The 14439-nt window shown below is 36.0% G+C and overlaps 1 protein-coding gene across 5 annotated transcripts in view; it reads left to right on the forward strand.

The window, feature by feature from the left end:
* Positions 1-14439, forward strand: part of LOC123531411 (ceramide synthase 2-like) — a 60303-nt gene that overhangs the window by 38049 nt on the left and 7815 nt on the right. Inside the window, exons 9-10 of one of the 5 annotated variants that reach the window (XM_045312342.2) lie at positions 6478-6634; positions 6905-7059. In XM_045312342.2, the coding sequence (XP_045168277.1) occupies positions 6478-6634; positions 6905-6928 (181 nt within the window). In that variant the 3' untranslated portion in view covers positions 6929-7059. Of the gene's footprint in view, positions 1-313; positions 345-6477; positions 6635-6904; positions 7062-14439 lie in introns of those variants that run through there. The other 4 variants (XM_045312343.2, XR_006682419.2, XM_045312341.2 and 1 more) reach the window with 4 other exon arrangements.

The raw sequence follows: 14439 nt of genomic DNA on the forward strand, positions 1-14439 counted from the left end.
TCTAGTTTAGTTATCAAAATATTTTACCAGTCCAGCACTTTGAGTGAGAGGGTAATTAGAGCAATATAATTTAGCTTACTAAGCAGGTGATATGCTATGGAATTGCATTTTGGACTGACAACACTCTAGACTTTCAGTATGGTACATGGTTGAATATTTGTATGTATATAATATTTAAATGGTCCCAAAATCCAGCATCTATCTCCTTCATTGATGAAAGTATTTTAACCAGAGTTCTGATTGGCTGTGACAAGATCTTTATCACATTATACTTAATATGACTATATATGCTTATTTTTTGTTGGTATTGCAGGGATCCCACCTAACAACGAGCTAGAACTGAGGCAAGATGGTTAACATATAATTGCTTTTTTTCGCATGCTTTCTTTTTGTATGTTACATTGCTTTTGCAGGACAATTCAAGCACTTTATATAACAACTGTGGCAACTTTGGTTATTTACAAGATTGGTTGTGGCAATAAAGAAATTGAATCCTCACACTGGAAAACCATTTTTGTTCTTATAAGATTTCATGTTTTAGCAAAGACAGCTGTTTGCTTTGGCAAAAACAGGTTTTTCTGGTAGGGACATGCACTGTTGGATTATAAATTTGTAAGATTAAATAATGTTTAAATTTCATGATTTCTGGCAACCATGAAATTCACAAAATTGGGTCGTCTCATCAAATTTTTATCAGAATACCGAGTTTTCCTTTTTTATTTAGAAGGATGGTCTTTAAAAGGTCAGTACTTGTGTGGAATCGAGGAACACGGGATATGTTTACTGCCATTGCAGAATTTAATATCATACAAATGTATCATGTTCCAAAAACCAATATATAAAATTCAAAGTTGTTCCAGTATGACTGTGTCTGCTTTCACAAAAATTATTAATTTGAAAGTTTCCTCAGCTCAAAGTTCAGAATGCAGTCTTTCCCAGAGCAGACTGGTTTAGTGGTTTAGGTCAACAGACTGGTTTAGTGGTTTAGGTCAACAGACTGGTTTAGTGGTTTAGGTCAGCAGACTGGTTTAGGTCATTAGCCTTTGATGAGTTACCCTTCCCTGCTGTAGGTTTGAAGCCCAGCGAGGGATGCAGATACTATCCAAGTAAAGTTGTTCTTACTTAAAACAAAACAAAACAAACAAAAAATCATGTTCTTGTTGGTTTTTAAAACTCTTTTTTTTTCTCCAAAAATGAGATGATGAGACAAATTTCAGCTTTACAATGCTAGTGAAAGTGGATTCTATGTTATATCGAAACTGAGTGGTTATGGATTGTATGCTTCATTGTAAACAATTAACAATGAGAGACTATAATTACAGTTTTCTATGAAATTATCTGTGGTAGCTGGAATAGAAATACTGTCGATTCACTAAACCACTTGTACATTAGAATTGTATGTTGCATCCCTTCAGTTTAAAATAAATCTTTTAAAAGTTCTTGATCTCTTTTGCCATGTAATTAATACAGGTGTGACATAATGTACCCTTTCGGCTAGTTACACAGTTTAAGTGACTCTGCTTAGAGCTGAAAAACAAAATTTTAGTATGTTTTAGTCAACTTGGCTAGTTCATCAAGAAAAAAATTAAATGAGCCACGCCATGAGAAAACTGCAGTCTGGTCAGGATCCATCCTGTTCGCTTTTAAAGCCTGTTGGAGTTGGAGAAACTGTAAGCGACCAGCATGTATCCTGACCAGACTGCGTGGATGTGCAGGCTGGTCTGGATCCATGCTGGTCGCAGAGCCACTATGTTGGTTTTCTCGGCACGGCTCAAATAAAGAAGGGTCTCTGTAGGTGAATTGTTAAGGTTGCTACCTCTGAATCTCACTTGGGATTTAGAATTCTTTTATGTGTAGGATCCATCCTGCTGCCTTGTGGTTCTACCCAGGTGCAGGCTCTTGCCTGAAATAATGCTTGTAGGGTCACCTCAGGTCTTTCTCCATAGTGAAAAGTCAGAAAGTCACCATCTGACTTATAATTATATTGGTTTGATGTTAAACCCAGCAAAAGCCCATTGCCACCTTGAGTGAATGGGGTTTTACAGTAGCACTAATTTAATTATACATAGCACAAATTAAGCTTTAATGTAGGATAAAATTCATAATGTAATAACTTCAGTGATATCACTTTATGGTTCTTTATTCTTCACCGACTTCTTACATGTTTTGAGAAAACTGATATTTGAATGATGATCTGAAGTTGTCTCCCTTTAGCTTTCATCAGTGTTTGATAAGTATTCTCTGTGATGATTAGGTCAAAAACATAGTACTAAACATCTTGTTCTCCACCTGTTTACCATGTGGGGAAGTTGTCATTATATCTTTTTCTCCACCTCTTTATAATGTGAGGATATTGTCAGTATGTCTTCGTCTCCACCTCCCTATCATGTGGGGAAGTAATCAAGATATCTTTTTCTCCACCTTACCATGTGGGGAAGTTATCAAGTGTGTCTTTGTCACTACCTCCTTACCATGCGGGGAAGTTATCCGTATGTCTTTTTCTCCACCTCCTTACCATGTGTAGTTTTCAGCTACTTGTGAAGAGCAAGTTAAGACAGATACAAATACTTCTGATTTACTACACATTTTTAGCTCATCTGATTTTTTGAAAAAAAAATGATGAGTTATTGTCATCACTTGATCGGTGTCGGCATTGGCGTCGGCGTTGCCTGGTTAAATTTTATGTTTAGGTCAGCTTTTCTCCTAAACTATCAAAGGTGTTACTTTGAAACTTGCAACACTTGTTCACCATCAATAGCTGACCCTGTACAGCAAGAAACATAACTCCATCCTGCTTTTTGCAAGAATTATGGCCCCTTTTGGACTTAGAAAATATCAGATTTCTTGTTAAGTTTTATGTTTAGGTCAGCTTTTCTCCTAAACTATCAAAGGTGTTACTTTGAAACTTGCAACACTTGTTCACCATCAATAGCTGACCCTGTACAGCAAGAAACATAACTCCATCCTGCTTTTTGCAAGAATTATGGCCCCTTTTGGACTTAGAAAATATCAGATTTATTTGTTAAGTTTTATGTTTAGGTCAACTTTTCTCCTAAACTATCAAAGCTATTGCTTTGAAACTTGCAACAGTTGTTCACCATCATAAGCTGACTCTGTATATCAAGAAACATAAATCTATCCTGCTTTTTGCAAGAATTATGGCCCTTTTTGGACTTAGAAAATCATGGGTAGGACAATTTTTAGCTCACCGTGAGTTTTTGTGATCGCTCGATGTCCGGCGTCCGGCGTCTGTCTGTCTGTCTGTTAACATTTAGCTTGTGTATGTGATAGAGGCTGTATTTTTCAACTGATCTTAATGAAATTTTGTCAGAATGATTACCTTGATGAAATCTAGGCCAAATTCGAAAATGGGTATTCTGGGGTCCAGAACTAGGTCACTAGGTCAAATCAAAGAAAAACCTTGTGAATGCGATAGAGAATGTATTTTTCAATTGATCTTCATGAAATTTGGTTGGAATGATTGTCTTGATGAAGTATAGGTTGAGTTTGAATATGGGTCATCTGGGGTCAAAAACTAGGTCGCTAGGTCAAATTATAGAAACATTTTGTGTATGTGATAGAGGCTGTAGTTTTCAATTGATTTTAATGAAATTTGGTCAGAATGATTGTCTTGATGAAATCTAGGTTATGTTTGAATATGGGTCATCTGGGGTCAAAAAGTAGGTCACTAGTTCAAATCAAAGAAAAACCTTGTGTACGCAATAGAGACTGTATTTTTCAATTGATCTTCATGAAATTTGGTCAGAATGATTGCCTGGATGGAATCTAGGTCAGGTTAGAATATGGGTCATCTATGATCAAAAACTAGGTCACTAGGTCAAATCAAAGAAAAACCTTGTGTATGCAATAGAGACTGTATTTCTCAGTTGATCTTCATGAAATTTGGTCAAAATGATAGCCTTGATGAAATTAAGGTCAGGTTTGCATATGGGTCATCTGGGGTCCAAAACTAGGTCGCTAGGACAAATCAAATAAAAACGTTTTGTATGTGATAGAGGCTGTATTTTTCAATTGAAGTTGATGAAATTTGGTCAGAATGATTGCCTTGATCAAATCTAGGTCAAGTTCGAATGTAGGTCATCTTGGCTAGGTCAAATTGAAGAAAAACCTTGTGTTTGCAATAGAGACTGTATTTTTCAATTGATCTTCATGAAATTTGGTCAGAATGATTGCCTTGATGGAATCTAGGTCAAGTTAGAATATGGGTCATCTATGATCAAAAACTAGGTCACTAGGTCAAATCAAAGAAAAACCTTGTGTATGCAATAGTGACTGTATTTCTCAAATTATCTTCATGAAATTTGGTCAGAATGATAGCCTTGATGAAATTAAGGTCAGGTTTGAATATGGGTCATCTGGGGTCCAAAACTAGGTCGCTAGGACAAATCAAATAAAAACGTTTTCTATGTGATAGAGGCTGTATTTTTCAATTGAAGTTGATGAAATTTGGTCAGAATGATTGCCTTGATCAAATCTAGGTCAAGTTCGAATGAAGGTCATCTTGGCTATGTCAGATTGAAGAAAATACTTGTTTACACTTATTAGACCACATTTTTGGTCCAATCTTAATGAAAACTGGTCAGAATGTTTGTTTCCATGAAATCACTAGGTCAAACATGTTTACACTGTTATGGTGTGTTTCTCAGGTGAGCGACCTAGGGCCATCTTGGCCCTCTTATTCAATTTATCTTCATGACTTTTGGTCAGAATGATTGCCTTGATGAAATCTAGGTCATATTTGAATATGGGTCATCTGGGGTCAAAATCTAGGTCACTAGGTCAAATCAAAATAAAACCTTGTGTATGCAATAGGGGCTGCATTTTATACTGGATCTTCATGAAATTTGATCAGGATGTTTGTCTGGATGAAATCTAGGTCTAGTCTGAATATGGGTCATCTAGGCTCAAAAACTAGGTCACCCAGTCAAATTAAAGAAAACCCTTATGTACGCAATAGGGTCTGCATTTTTCACTGGATATTCATAAATTTTAGTCAGAATGATTGCCTTGATGAAATCTAGGTCAAATTAGAATATGGGTCATCTGTGGTCAAAAACTAGGTCACTAGGTCAAGTCAAAGAAAAACCTTGTGCATGTGATAGAGACTGTATTTTTCAATTGATCTTCTTGAAATTTTGTTAGAATGATAGCCTTGATGAAATTAAGGTCAAGTTTGAATATGGGTCATCTGGGGTCAAATATTAGGTCGCTAGGACAAATCAAAGAAAAACATTTTGTATGTGATAGAGGCTGTATTTTTTTATTGAGGTTGATGAAATTTGGTCAGAATGATTGCCTTGATCAGATCTAGGTCAAGTTCGAATGTAGACCATCTTTGCTCAAAAACTAGGTCACTAGGTCAAATTGAAGAAAATACTTGTTTACACTTATTAGACCACATTTTTGGTCCAATTTTAATGAAAACTGGTCAGAATGTTTGTTTCCATGAAATCACTAGGTCAAACATGTTTACACTATTTATGGTATGTTTCTCAGGTGAGTGACCTAGGGCCATCTTGGCCCTCTTGTTCTATTATACAAAAAAATCAGATGACCGTCGGCACCTGCAAGGTGGTGCTGTTGTTTTACATTGACATTCTGAAACCTGGTGCTATTTTTAACAGCTTTTATCTCCAGACCCATAATATGACTGGAATTTAAAAAAAGACTGTGCTGCCAGTTGATTGCCTATTCTTGACCTGAATGAAAATATCACGTTCTACTGAAATAAAAGTCAGAAATTCTAAGAAACATGAGCCAATATATAGGTTAATCTGCATGGGCTGCATTTTTTCATGAATAACAGAAGGGCTGTTTTTTTTTCAGCTTTCATTTTCATCTAACACTATTTGAACCCTTGAATGTTTTAGAAAGGTCTCATACATTCCCTTTGCTTTGTGCATTTCTTTTGCAATAAAATTTGTGGAAAGAGTTTTCATTAGAATTATAAAAGAACAAATAGAAATGGCTTAAATTTCTAGTCAGCTTCTCAGAAAATTGTTCCAAATATTGTGTTAAAGTACGAAGTGGCTTCCTTCTGAAAGCCTTACTTAAGGATGCATGGCCAGGGACAGATGTTAAGAACTGTATCCTTTAAACCATGTTCATCTATGAGAAAGTCAAACTAAGCTTTATCAAGTATTAGTGAAATATAATCACAAAAAACAACATTTTTACAAAATGATGAATAAACTATTTTTCCTGAAGGGTGTAATTATTTTTTAACCATCAAACATGTTTCAAAGACCACCTGCCAATTAAAGGTACACAAGTAACGCTAGATACTGCTTTGAAAGATGACTTTTTTTCTCTTTTACATGTAAACTGTACCTGTTTTTAAAGTTAACTGAAGTAAAGACCGCTTGTTTATCTTTCCCCAAAGGAGGTCGTTATAAACAGGGTTTGCTGTATATTTGTTATCAGAAATGGTATTAATATCTGTTTCTTTTCTTGCAGAGCTTTATATTCAGCCATCATCGAAGCCAATCAAATTGTTGGGTCTTGGTTTGCCCATTATGTGTTTATTGGCTTACTGCTTACCCTACAAATTCTACATCTAATATGGACGTATATGATAGCTAGAATTGCATACCGAAGTCTCGTTCATGATAAGGTAAAATGAGCACTATTATATCCATATGGTACCGTATACCCGTATATTAACACTCCTGAAAGTCACCATATGACCTAACAAAGATGAAAACGCACTCCTTGAGCATTGTAGTATGCCAAATTTATTTTTTTTATTTAAGCCCTTTTTCGTTTATAAGCATTGGGGCGTTTATATAGGGGTATATGGTATTTGAGGAGAAACCTTATGATGTGCATGGGTTCATGGTTATATTTATATATCTAAATATGTTTCAATCTGCTTTGTTTACAGAGTGATTTATTCAGCGACCGTTGAGTCAAGTGCCGCCCTAGATGGGTTTGCCTGTTATTATTTCTTCAACGGACTTCTTATAGTATTACAGATACTGCATCTAATATGGAGTTATATGATTGCGCGTATAGCTTTGCAGAAGATTTTCAAAGATAAGGTACCGTAGTGTATTGTGTAGTTGATATCTTCAAATGGTTCTTTTCTCTTCTGTTTGGGGCTTGAGAATTCTCTCGCTGTACAGTTTAATTATGGTAAAAATAGATTTATTCTTCATTTTTAGCTGACTTTGGGGTGGGGGGAAAAAAATGCATGACAGCTTTTTGAAAAATCATGATAGTTCTTTCAGAATCTAACTGTACTAGTTTTTTTGTAGAGTCTGCTTGACATAGGTGGTCAAATGGCTGTACGGTGCATGTGGGTGCGTGCGTCCGTGTGTACTTCCCTCTGGATTTGTTTGTCCGGACCATAACTTCGAAAATCAAAGCATGGAGCAATCTTGTTTATATGTGGCATGAATGTTGACCTCATAGAGATGGAGTGTCATGTGAAAACCTCAGGTTCTTATCTCAAAGGTCAAGGTCACAGTTGGAGGTCAAAGGTCATGTGAAATCTTGTCATAACTTTGACATGCATTGAGGAATCTTGTTTATATTTGGCATTAATGTTTAATTCAATGAGATGGAGTGTCGTATGCAAACCCCAGGTTCCTATCTCAAAGGTCAAGGTCACAGTTAGGGGTCAAAGGTCATTTTAGAGCTTGTCATGGCCATAACTTTGATAAATATCGAGCAGTCTTTTTTTCTATGGGGTAAATGTTCACCTCTATTTGTGTAAATGTTGGGTCCCTAAGTCAAAGGTCAAGGTCACACTTTTGGGTCAAAAGTCATTATAGAGCTTGTCCGGGCTGTAACATTGCCATGCATAAAGCAATTTTTTTTTATTTGGCGTAAGTGTTTGCCTCAATGAGACAGAGTGTGGCGTTCAACTCCCAGACCCCTACCTCAAAGGTCAAGGTCATACTTAGAGATCAAAGGTTAAAACTTAGTGCTTTTGAGAACTGGTGGGCTTGACATGTTGCCCGTGGACATCTAGTTTATTTAAGCTAGATATGTTCTACTGATGGGTTTGTTTTCAGCTCACCTGAGCACAAAGTACTCAATGTGAGCTGTAATGATCACCTTGTGTCCGTTGTTGTTCATTGTCCATTGTTAACATTTTGGCTGTTGATACTCCAGAGGTCATAATTTTAGCCGAACCTCAATAAAACTTGGTCAGAATAAGTTTATTTTACTGGGTCATCTGGGCTCAAAAACTAGGTCATTAGGTCAATAAATAGTTGACCTTGTCAACACTCTAGAAGCCACATAAATTATTATTCTACCTCATCTTTATGAAACTTTGTCAGAATGTTTGTAGTTATGAAATAAAGGTCAAGTTCAAAACTGGGTTACTGAGGCCAAGAATTAGGTCACATGGTCAAATCATAGATAGACATTGTTAATTCTAGAGGTCATATTATTTGTTTTATCTTCATAAAACTCTGTCAGAATGTTTGTCTGTATCAAATCTAGGTCAAATTCAAAATTTAGTTACCCGAGGTTTTGAACTAGGTCACTGTGTCAAATCATAGAACATTGTTAATACTCTAATGGCCACATTCACTACCTGATCTTTATAAAAGTCTGTCAGAATGTTTGTCTGTCTGAAGTGGAAGTCAGGTTCAAAATTAGGTTATGTGAGTTATTTAAAGAGGTCACTAGGCCAAAGCATAGAAAAATGTTGTTAACACTTTAAGAGGCCACATTTTTACTTGATCTTTATAAAACCTTGTTAGAATCTTTTTCTATATAGGTGGAGTTTGAAACTGGATTGTCTAGGTAAACAACTAGGTAACTAAGTCAACTCATAGGAAGACATTATTAACATCCAAAAGGCCACATTTTCTACCTGATCTTCATGAGACATGGTAGGAATGTTTGTCTGTTTAAACATTAGGATGACATCAAAATGAATTTGTTACTGAGTCATTTGTGAAAAAACTGGGTCATTACGTCAGATCATAGGAAAACTTTCATAACACTTTAGAGGCAACTTTTCCATTATAAATTTTTGCCCGACAGTTTGTCTGTATGAATCTAGGCCAAGTTCAAAAGTGGGGTACCTGAAGTCGAAAACACTAGCTTGATCCATTGAAAAACTTGATTAATAACCTACCTGTTTTACATAAAACATGATCAAAATGTTTGTCCCTATGAAAACTAGGCCAAATAGGGCTATTTGGGGCAAGAACTAGGCCAGGTGAGCAATATAGAGCCTTGACAGGGCCCTCTTGTTGTAAGCATTTTGCCACTAGGTAACAGTTAAAAGTTCTATTTTTAGCATAAATTAAAAGCTGTTCCGTCATCTAGTTTTTCTAAGGTATAAATTTTTCTGTTGGCGGATGAGAATGATTAAGCCTTTTCTTTAGTTTCGTTGTATTAATGTTGTATTAATGTTGTATTAATGTTCACAATTCGGTAGTAAACCAGTTATTTTTTTCTGTGAAGCAGTCACTTTTGTTCTCAGCTTGTATCAAACAGTCAGTTTCACTTACATGCATGATACCGTAGCTGTCAAATCCAACTATCTTTACAGCTGTGAAATTAACATACATGGCATGCACAAACTTCCTCTATGATAACTTGCATACAAGAGGATACCCCTCAGCCCTCCTACACAATGCTATAAATACAGTGGCAAACCTGGATAGACAGAGTCATTCTAAAGGTCACAAGGGGTGATAGTAGGAACCATATGAATTTTTAAGCCATTTTTAATAATGCATAATTTATGGTCAACCATTTAAATTCTCACCCATGAAAAATCTTTGAATTCAAGACTTTTATCACAAGGAAATGATACTTCCGTGGTAAATGAAATTTCCTGACAGTTTCAAAAATCATCAACAGATGAAGTCAAAACTAAGATTTTAAAAAATTTGGGTGTCCAGAATGGCTGAAATTGACAGTGGATGATACTGTATCTAAATCGCTTTTTGATGACAAATTTAAAACTCGCCAAAGAAGTTTAAAGTTTATAAATTGTCTCTATTACCACTTTGATAGGGATTTCAATATTACTTTACAACAATATTTGCCATAATTAGACAATTTGTCATGCCCAATCCTAGACTCTTAGCTTAAAGTTCAAGGTCACACTTACAGGTCAAGGGTTATGATGGTATAAACTGTCTCTTAAGTCTCTAGTCCATAACTCTGCCATCCTCCAAGGGATTTTAATATTTATTGGTACAGGTGTTCTTCACAATAAAGTGATGTGTTGTTGCACAAAACCCAGACCCCTATTTCAAAGGTCAAGGATACACTTGTAAGTCAAAGGCCATCAGGGTCTTTGTCTGTCCCTTTCATCCATCCAACAAGAAATTTTAGTATTATCTGGCACAAGTACTTGCATTGAATAAGATAAAATGTCATACTCAACATCCATACCCCTAGCTTAACTCTTAGCATACTATCAGCAATCTACCTTTGCGACCAGTGCAGATCCATGCAGTCTGATCATGATCTGCACTGTTTGCTGTTCAGTCAGTAAATCCAGTGAATACCCCTATGAACTATAAATGGTAATGTCCAAATTTAAAGATAGAGTAGTCCATTTTAGAAACTCAGCAGGGTAAGAGTTAAAAGTCAAGGTGAACTTTGCCTTGGAGGTCAAAGGTTAACACTCTCTGTTTTGTGTCCACACCATAACTGTTCCATCCTTGAAGAGATTTTAATTAGTTCAGCACAGATGTTCAAAGTAATGATGGATGACACTGGATTTTAGTATTAATTTACACAAATGTTCCTCATAATGAGTTAACATGTCATGCGTAACTCTAAGACTCTTAGCTTCATGTTCAGGCTCACACTTGTAGATCAAAAGTTAACAGGACCAGATTTTGTACACACCATGTCTCTTCAGTCCATCAATGGATTTGATATGGGTTGGCAATAACTAAAGAACACTTTGGACTTAAAAGATGATACATTTTCTCATCTCATATTTAAAGTTTGTTTGTAAACTTATAAGACTTTAATGGAATATCAGTTTCAGTTAAGTGTTATTTTGTTGCACTGTATTATATAATTTCCAGAAATAGAACATCTCAATATCCTTAGATGTGACAGTTTTCTGAGGTTGGAAATGCATGTGAAATACTAAGGGATAGGACTGTTTTATGAACTTTATGGCATGTGGCTGCTTAAACAATTGTTCCTTGTTAAGAAACTCACAACATTGGAAGTATTCACTAACTACTTACTACAGCTTGACTGTAAGGTCAAGTGTTATACAACTTAACCTGGAGGCCAGTGTCCAAATATGATTGGTTAATTCAAAGACTGTGATTAGGATCAGCCAGACCTGTCCACTTAGTTCAAAAGTGAGAGCCAGATCTACGGATCCCGGGTTTGTGAGTTTAGTCCTTTGGCAAGACAAATGTTCTCCTTGATGACTTGATAATAGACATTATCATTTATAAAAGTGTGGCACTTACTTGTACAGAACAGATTAGTACCAGTATAGAATCCAGGAACACTTGTTAGGTTGATTGCACCCCCATCACTGCCACCCAGTGTTACATAATTGAAATACTGTTGAAAAACGATAGACCGAAATAGAAGAGAAAACAAAACCATCAGGATTAGCCAATTAGATGCTTGCATTTTGACACTGGTCTCCAAACTCGGTCATACAATTTTGAACCCCAGTCTGATGGACTTCCATGACTGTGTACTTGAGATTGGTCTTTTCTGGTTCGGTGTCAAGTTTCTTTATACAATGTACTGTAGTTGAAGCACTAACGTAATTATGATATATTACTGCACATGTAGTATCAGATAGTTTTACAGTATGTATTGTATTGACATACTTTTATGTAGTTTATTACTCAGAGTAGAGTCAGTAGACCTACTAAACCAGCACAATATTTTGTAATATTCTTCTATATATTGTACCTGTATCATTTACCTGCAAAATATATTATGCTTATGTTGTATCATATGTGTACTATGTTTTAAACATGAATGTTAAACATAACTTTTCTAGTGTAGTGTAGTTATCTCCCCCCCCCTTCTCCCTTGTCTCATCTAGCTCAGCTTTCTTCTGGTCATGTTTGTATTTTAGTTTGGAGTATTAGCTGAGAGGGTAGGTTGAATGACACAGTAATTTTTGATCAGTGGTCAATGACTGGTTTATTTTTACATTTCACAAGTGCTGGAAGACTCCATCTTACAAACAAATTTTTCAAACCATGTATCTTTGAAATGAACAGATCATGCTTGGTTGATATTAGTCATGGATACAGATATTATTTAATAAAGGTGATAGTTTATATCCCCTGGACCAAACAGATATTTGGAGAATTGAGCAAAGTGCAGAACACCTGTCAGGTTTTGAAATGAAACAACCAAAATAATTCAGACATAAGCTATATAGTTACGTCTGTTTTTGCCCTGTCCAACCGTCCTCCTGTCCGTCCATCACACTTCGATTCCAATCAATAATTGGACAACCATTTGACCTAGAATTCAAACTTCAGAGTGGCAGGGCTTCTGGAGTAGGCGGCCACTATTGTTTTTGGGGTCACTTTATTAAGGTTCTGAAGGGGCCTGAACATTGAAAACTATTTCTGATCAATAACTTGAGAACCACTTGACCCAGAATGTTGAAACTTGATAGGATGATTTGTCATGCAGAGTAGATGACCCCTGTTGTTTTTGGGGTCACTCATCAAAGGTCAAGATCACAGGGGGATGAACATAGAAAACACTTTCCAATCCATAACTTGAGAACCACTTGACAGAGAATGTTGAAACTTAATAGGATGATTCGTCATGCAGAGTAGATGACCACTACTGATTTTATGGTCACTCTGTTAAAGGTCAAGGTCACAGTGGACAGAACATGGAAATCCATTTCCGGTCAATAACTTGAGAACCATTTGACCTAGAACCTTCAAACTTCATAGGATGATAGGACTTACAGAGCAGATGACCCCTATTGTTTTTTTGGGTCACTCCTTGAAGGTCAAGGTCACAGAGGGTTGAATGTAGAAAACACTTTCCAATCAATAACTTGAGAACCACTTGACAGAGAATGTTGAAACTTATTAGGATGATTTGACATGCAGAGTAGATGACCACTACTGATTTTGGGGTCACTCGATCAGAGATCAAGGTCACAGGGGCCTGAACATGGAAATCCGTTTCCACTTCAAAACTTGAGAACCACTAGGCCCAAAATGTTGAAACTTAGTGGGATGATTGGGCATGCAAAGTAGATGATCCCTATTGCAGCCAACCATCAGTGTCTTTTTGACTTTCGCTCCTGTTTCCTATCGACTATATGACTATGCACTGGGGGAAACATGCACTTTTCTACAAAAGCATCTTCTAGTTCATTCTAACCCTATGCTTTATCATGAAACAGACGTAAGAACTTTTTTCTGCTTTATTGCTTCAGGGTCATTCATTTGGACAGTATGCCTTGTTACTGACAAACATTTTGAATAGTCAAATGTGCTGTTATAAGACGGGAGACAATCAAAATCCCCTTGATCAAAATCCCCTACACTAAAACCTGACAGGGTGTTACAAAATCCCCTTCATACTTTTGCAGGGGGTATCATAATCCCCTCTGTGATTTTTACTTATTTCATAAAGTTCAAATACAACTATATACAACTTAAAAAGTCTATTGCATAAAGCACATAAATACAATGCCTTTAGCAAACATAATATAATTTGGAGCACTGATATCTATATATCTATAATGTTAATCACAGAGGGGATTATGATACCCCTTGCAAATGTGTGAAGGGGATTTTGTAACACCCAGTCATTTTTCAGTGGAGGGGATTTTGATCAAGGGGATTTTGATATACACTCTTATAAGACAGCTCATGTTATTACATGTTTTGTCAGTGAGTTATTGCAATATTGGAGTTAAATATATCTGTTAATTTCACAGTGAATGAAAAGAAATAAAGGAGATATACTCAGTTTTGTTAAAACTATTCAGAAGCATGGAATAATTTAATAATAAGTAAATTTGGTTTTTGTTTTTACATCTTTCTCTCACAGACATAAGATTTTACATTTTCTCTTGCAGTCGCTCATGAGAATACTGTTCGAGAGGTATTTAATCTTGCACTGTAACACATAAAATATTGTTTATGTATTTATTTATCATTCTTTTGGATTGCCTATTAAAGTTTTAGGGTAAGTATGCTGTTACGTTGCTGTTTTATTTTAGAGAGAAAAATGTTTCAGTATTGGTGTAGTTGTGTCAGTTGCTCAAAGTGGTGTCAAAATTCTAAAGAGTTTTAAGGTTCTTCATTCAAGAGAGTTTCAACAGTTTGTGTAAGGTCATATTTTCACTTTGTGTCCTATCTTTGCATAATTTTTACACAAAAATCTTGTCAGTGGAAACTGGAAACTAAGATAGGATGGAGGCCTTCCAGTAAGATCTTCATGTTAAGGGTCTAGAAAGGA

The sequence above is a fragment of the Mercenaria mercenaria genome, chromosome 11 (genome assembly GCF_021730395.1).
Source record: "Mercenaria mercenaria strain notata chromosome 11, MADL_Memer_1, whole genome shotgun sequence".
Taxonomy (NCBI): domain Eukaryota; kingdom Metazoa; phylum Mollusca; class Bivalvia; order Venerida; family Veneridae; genus Mercenaria; species Mercenaria mercenaria.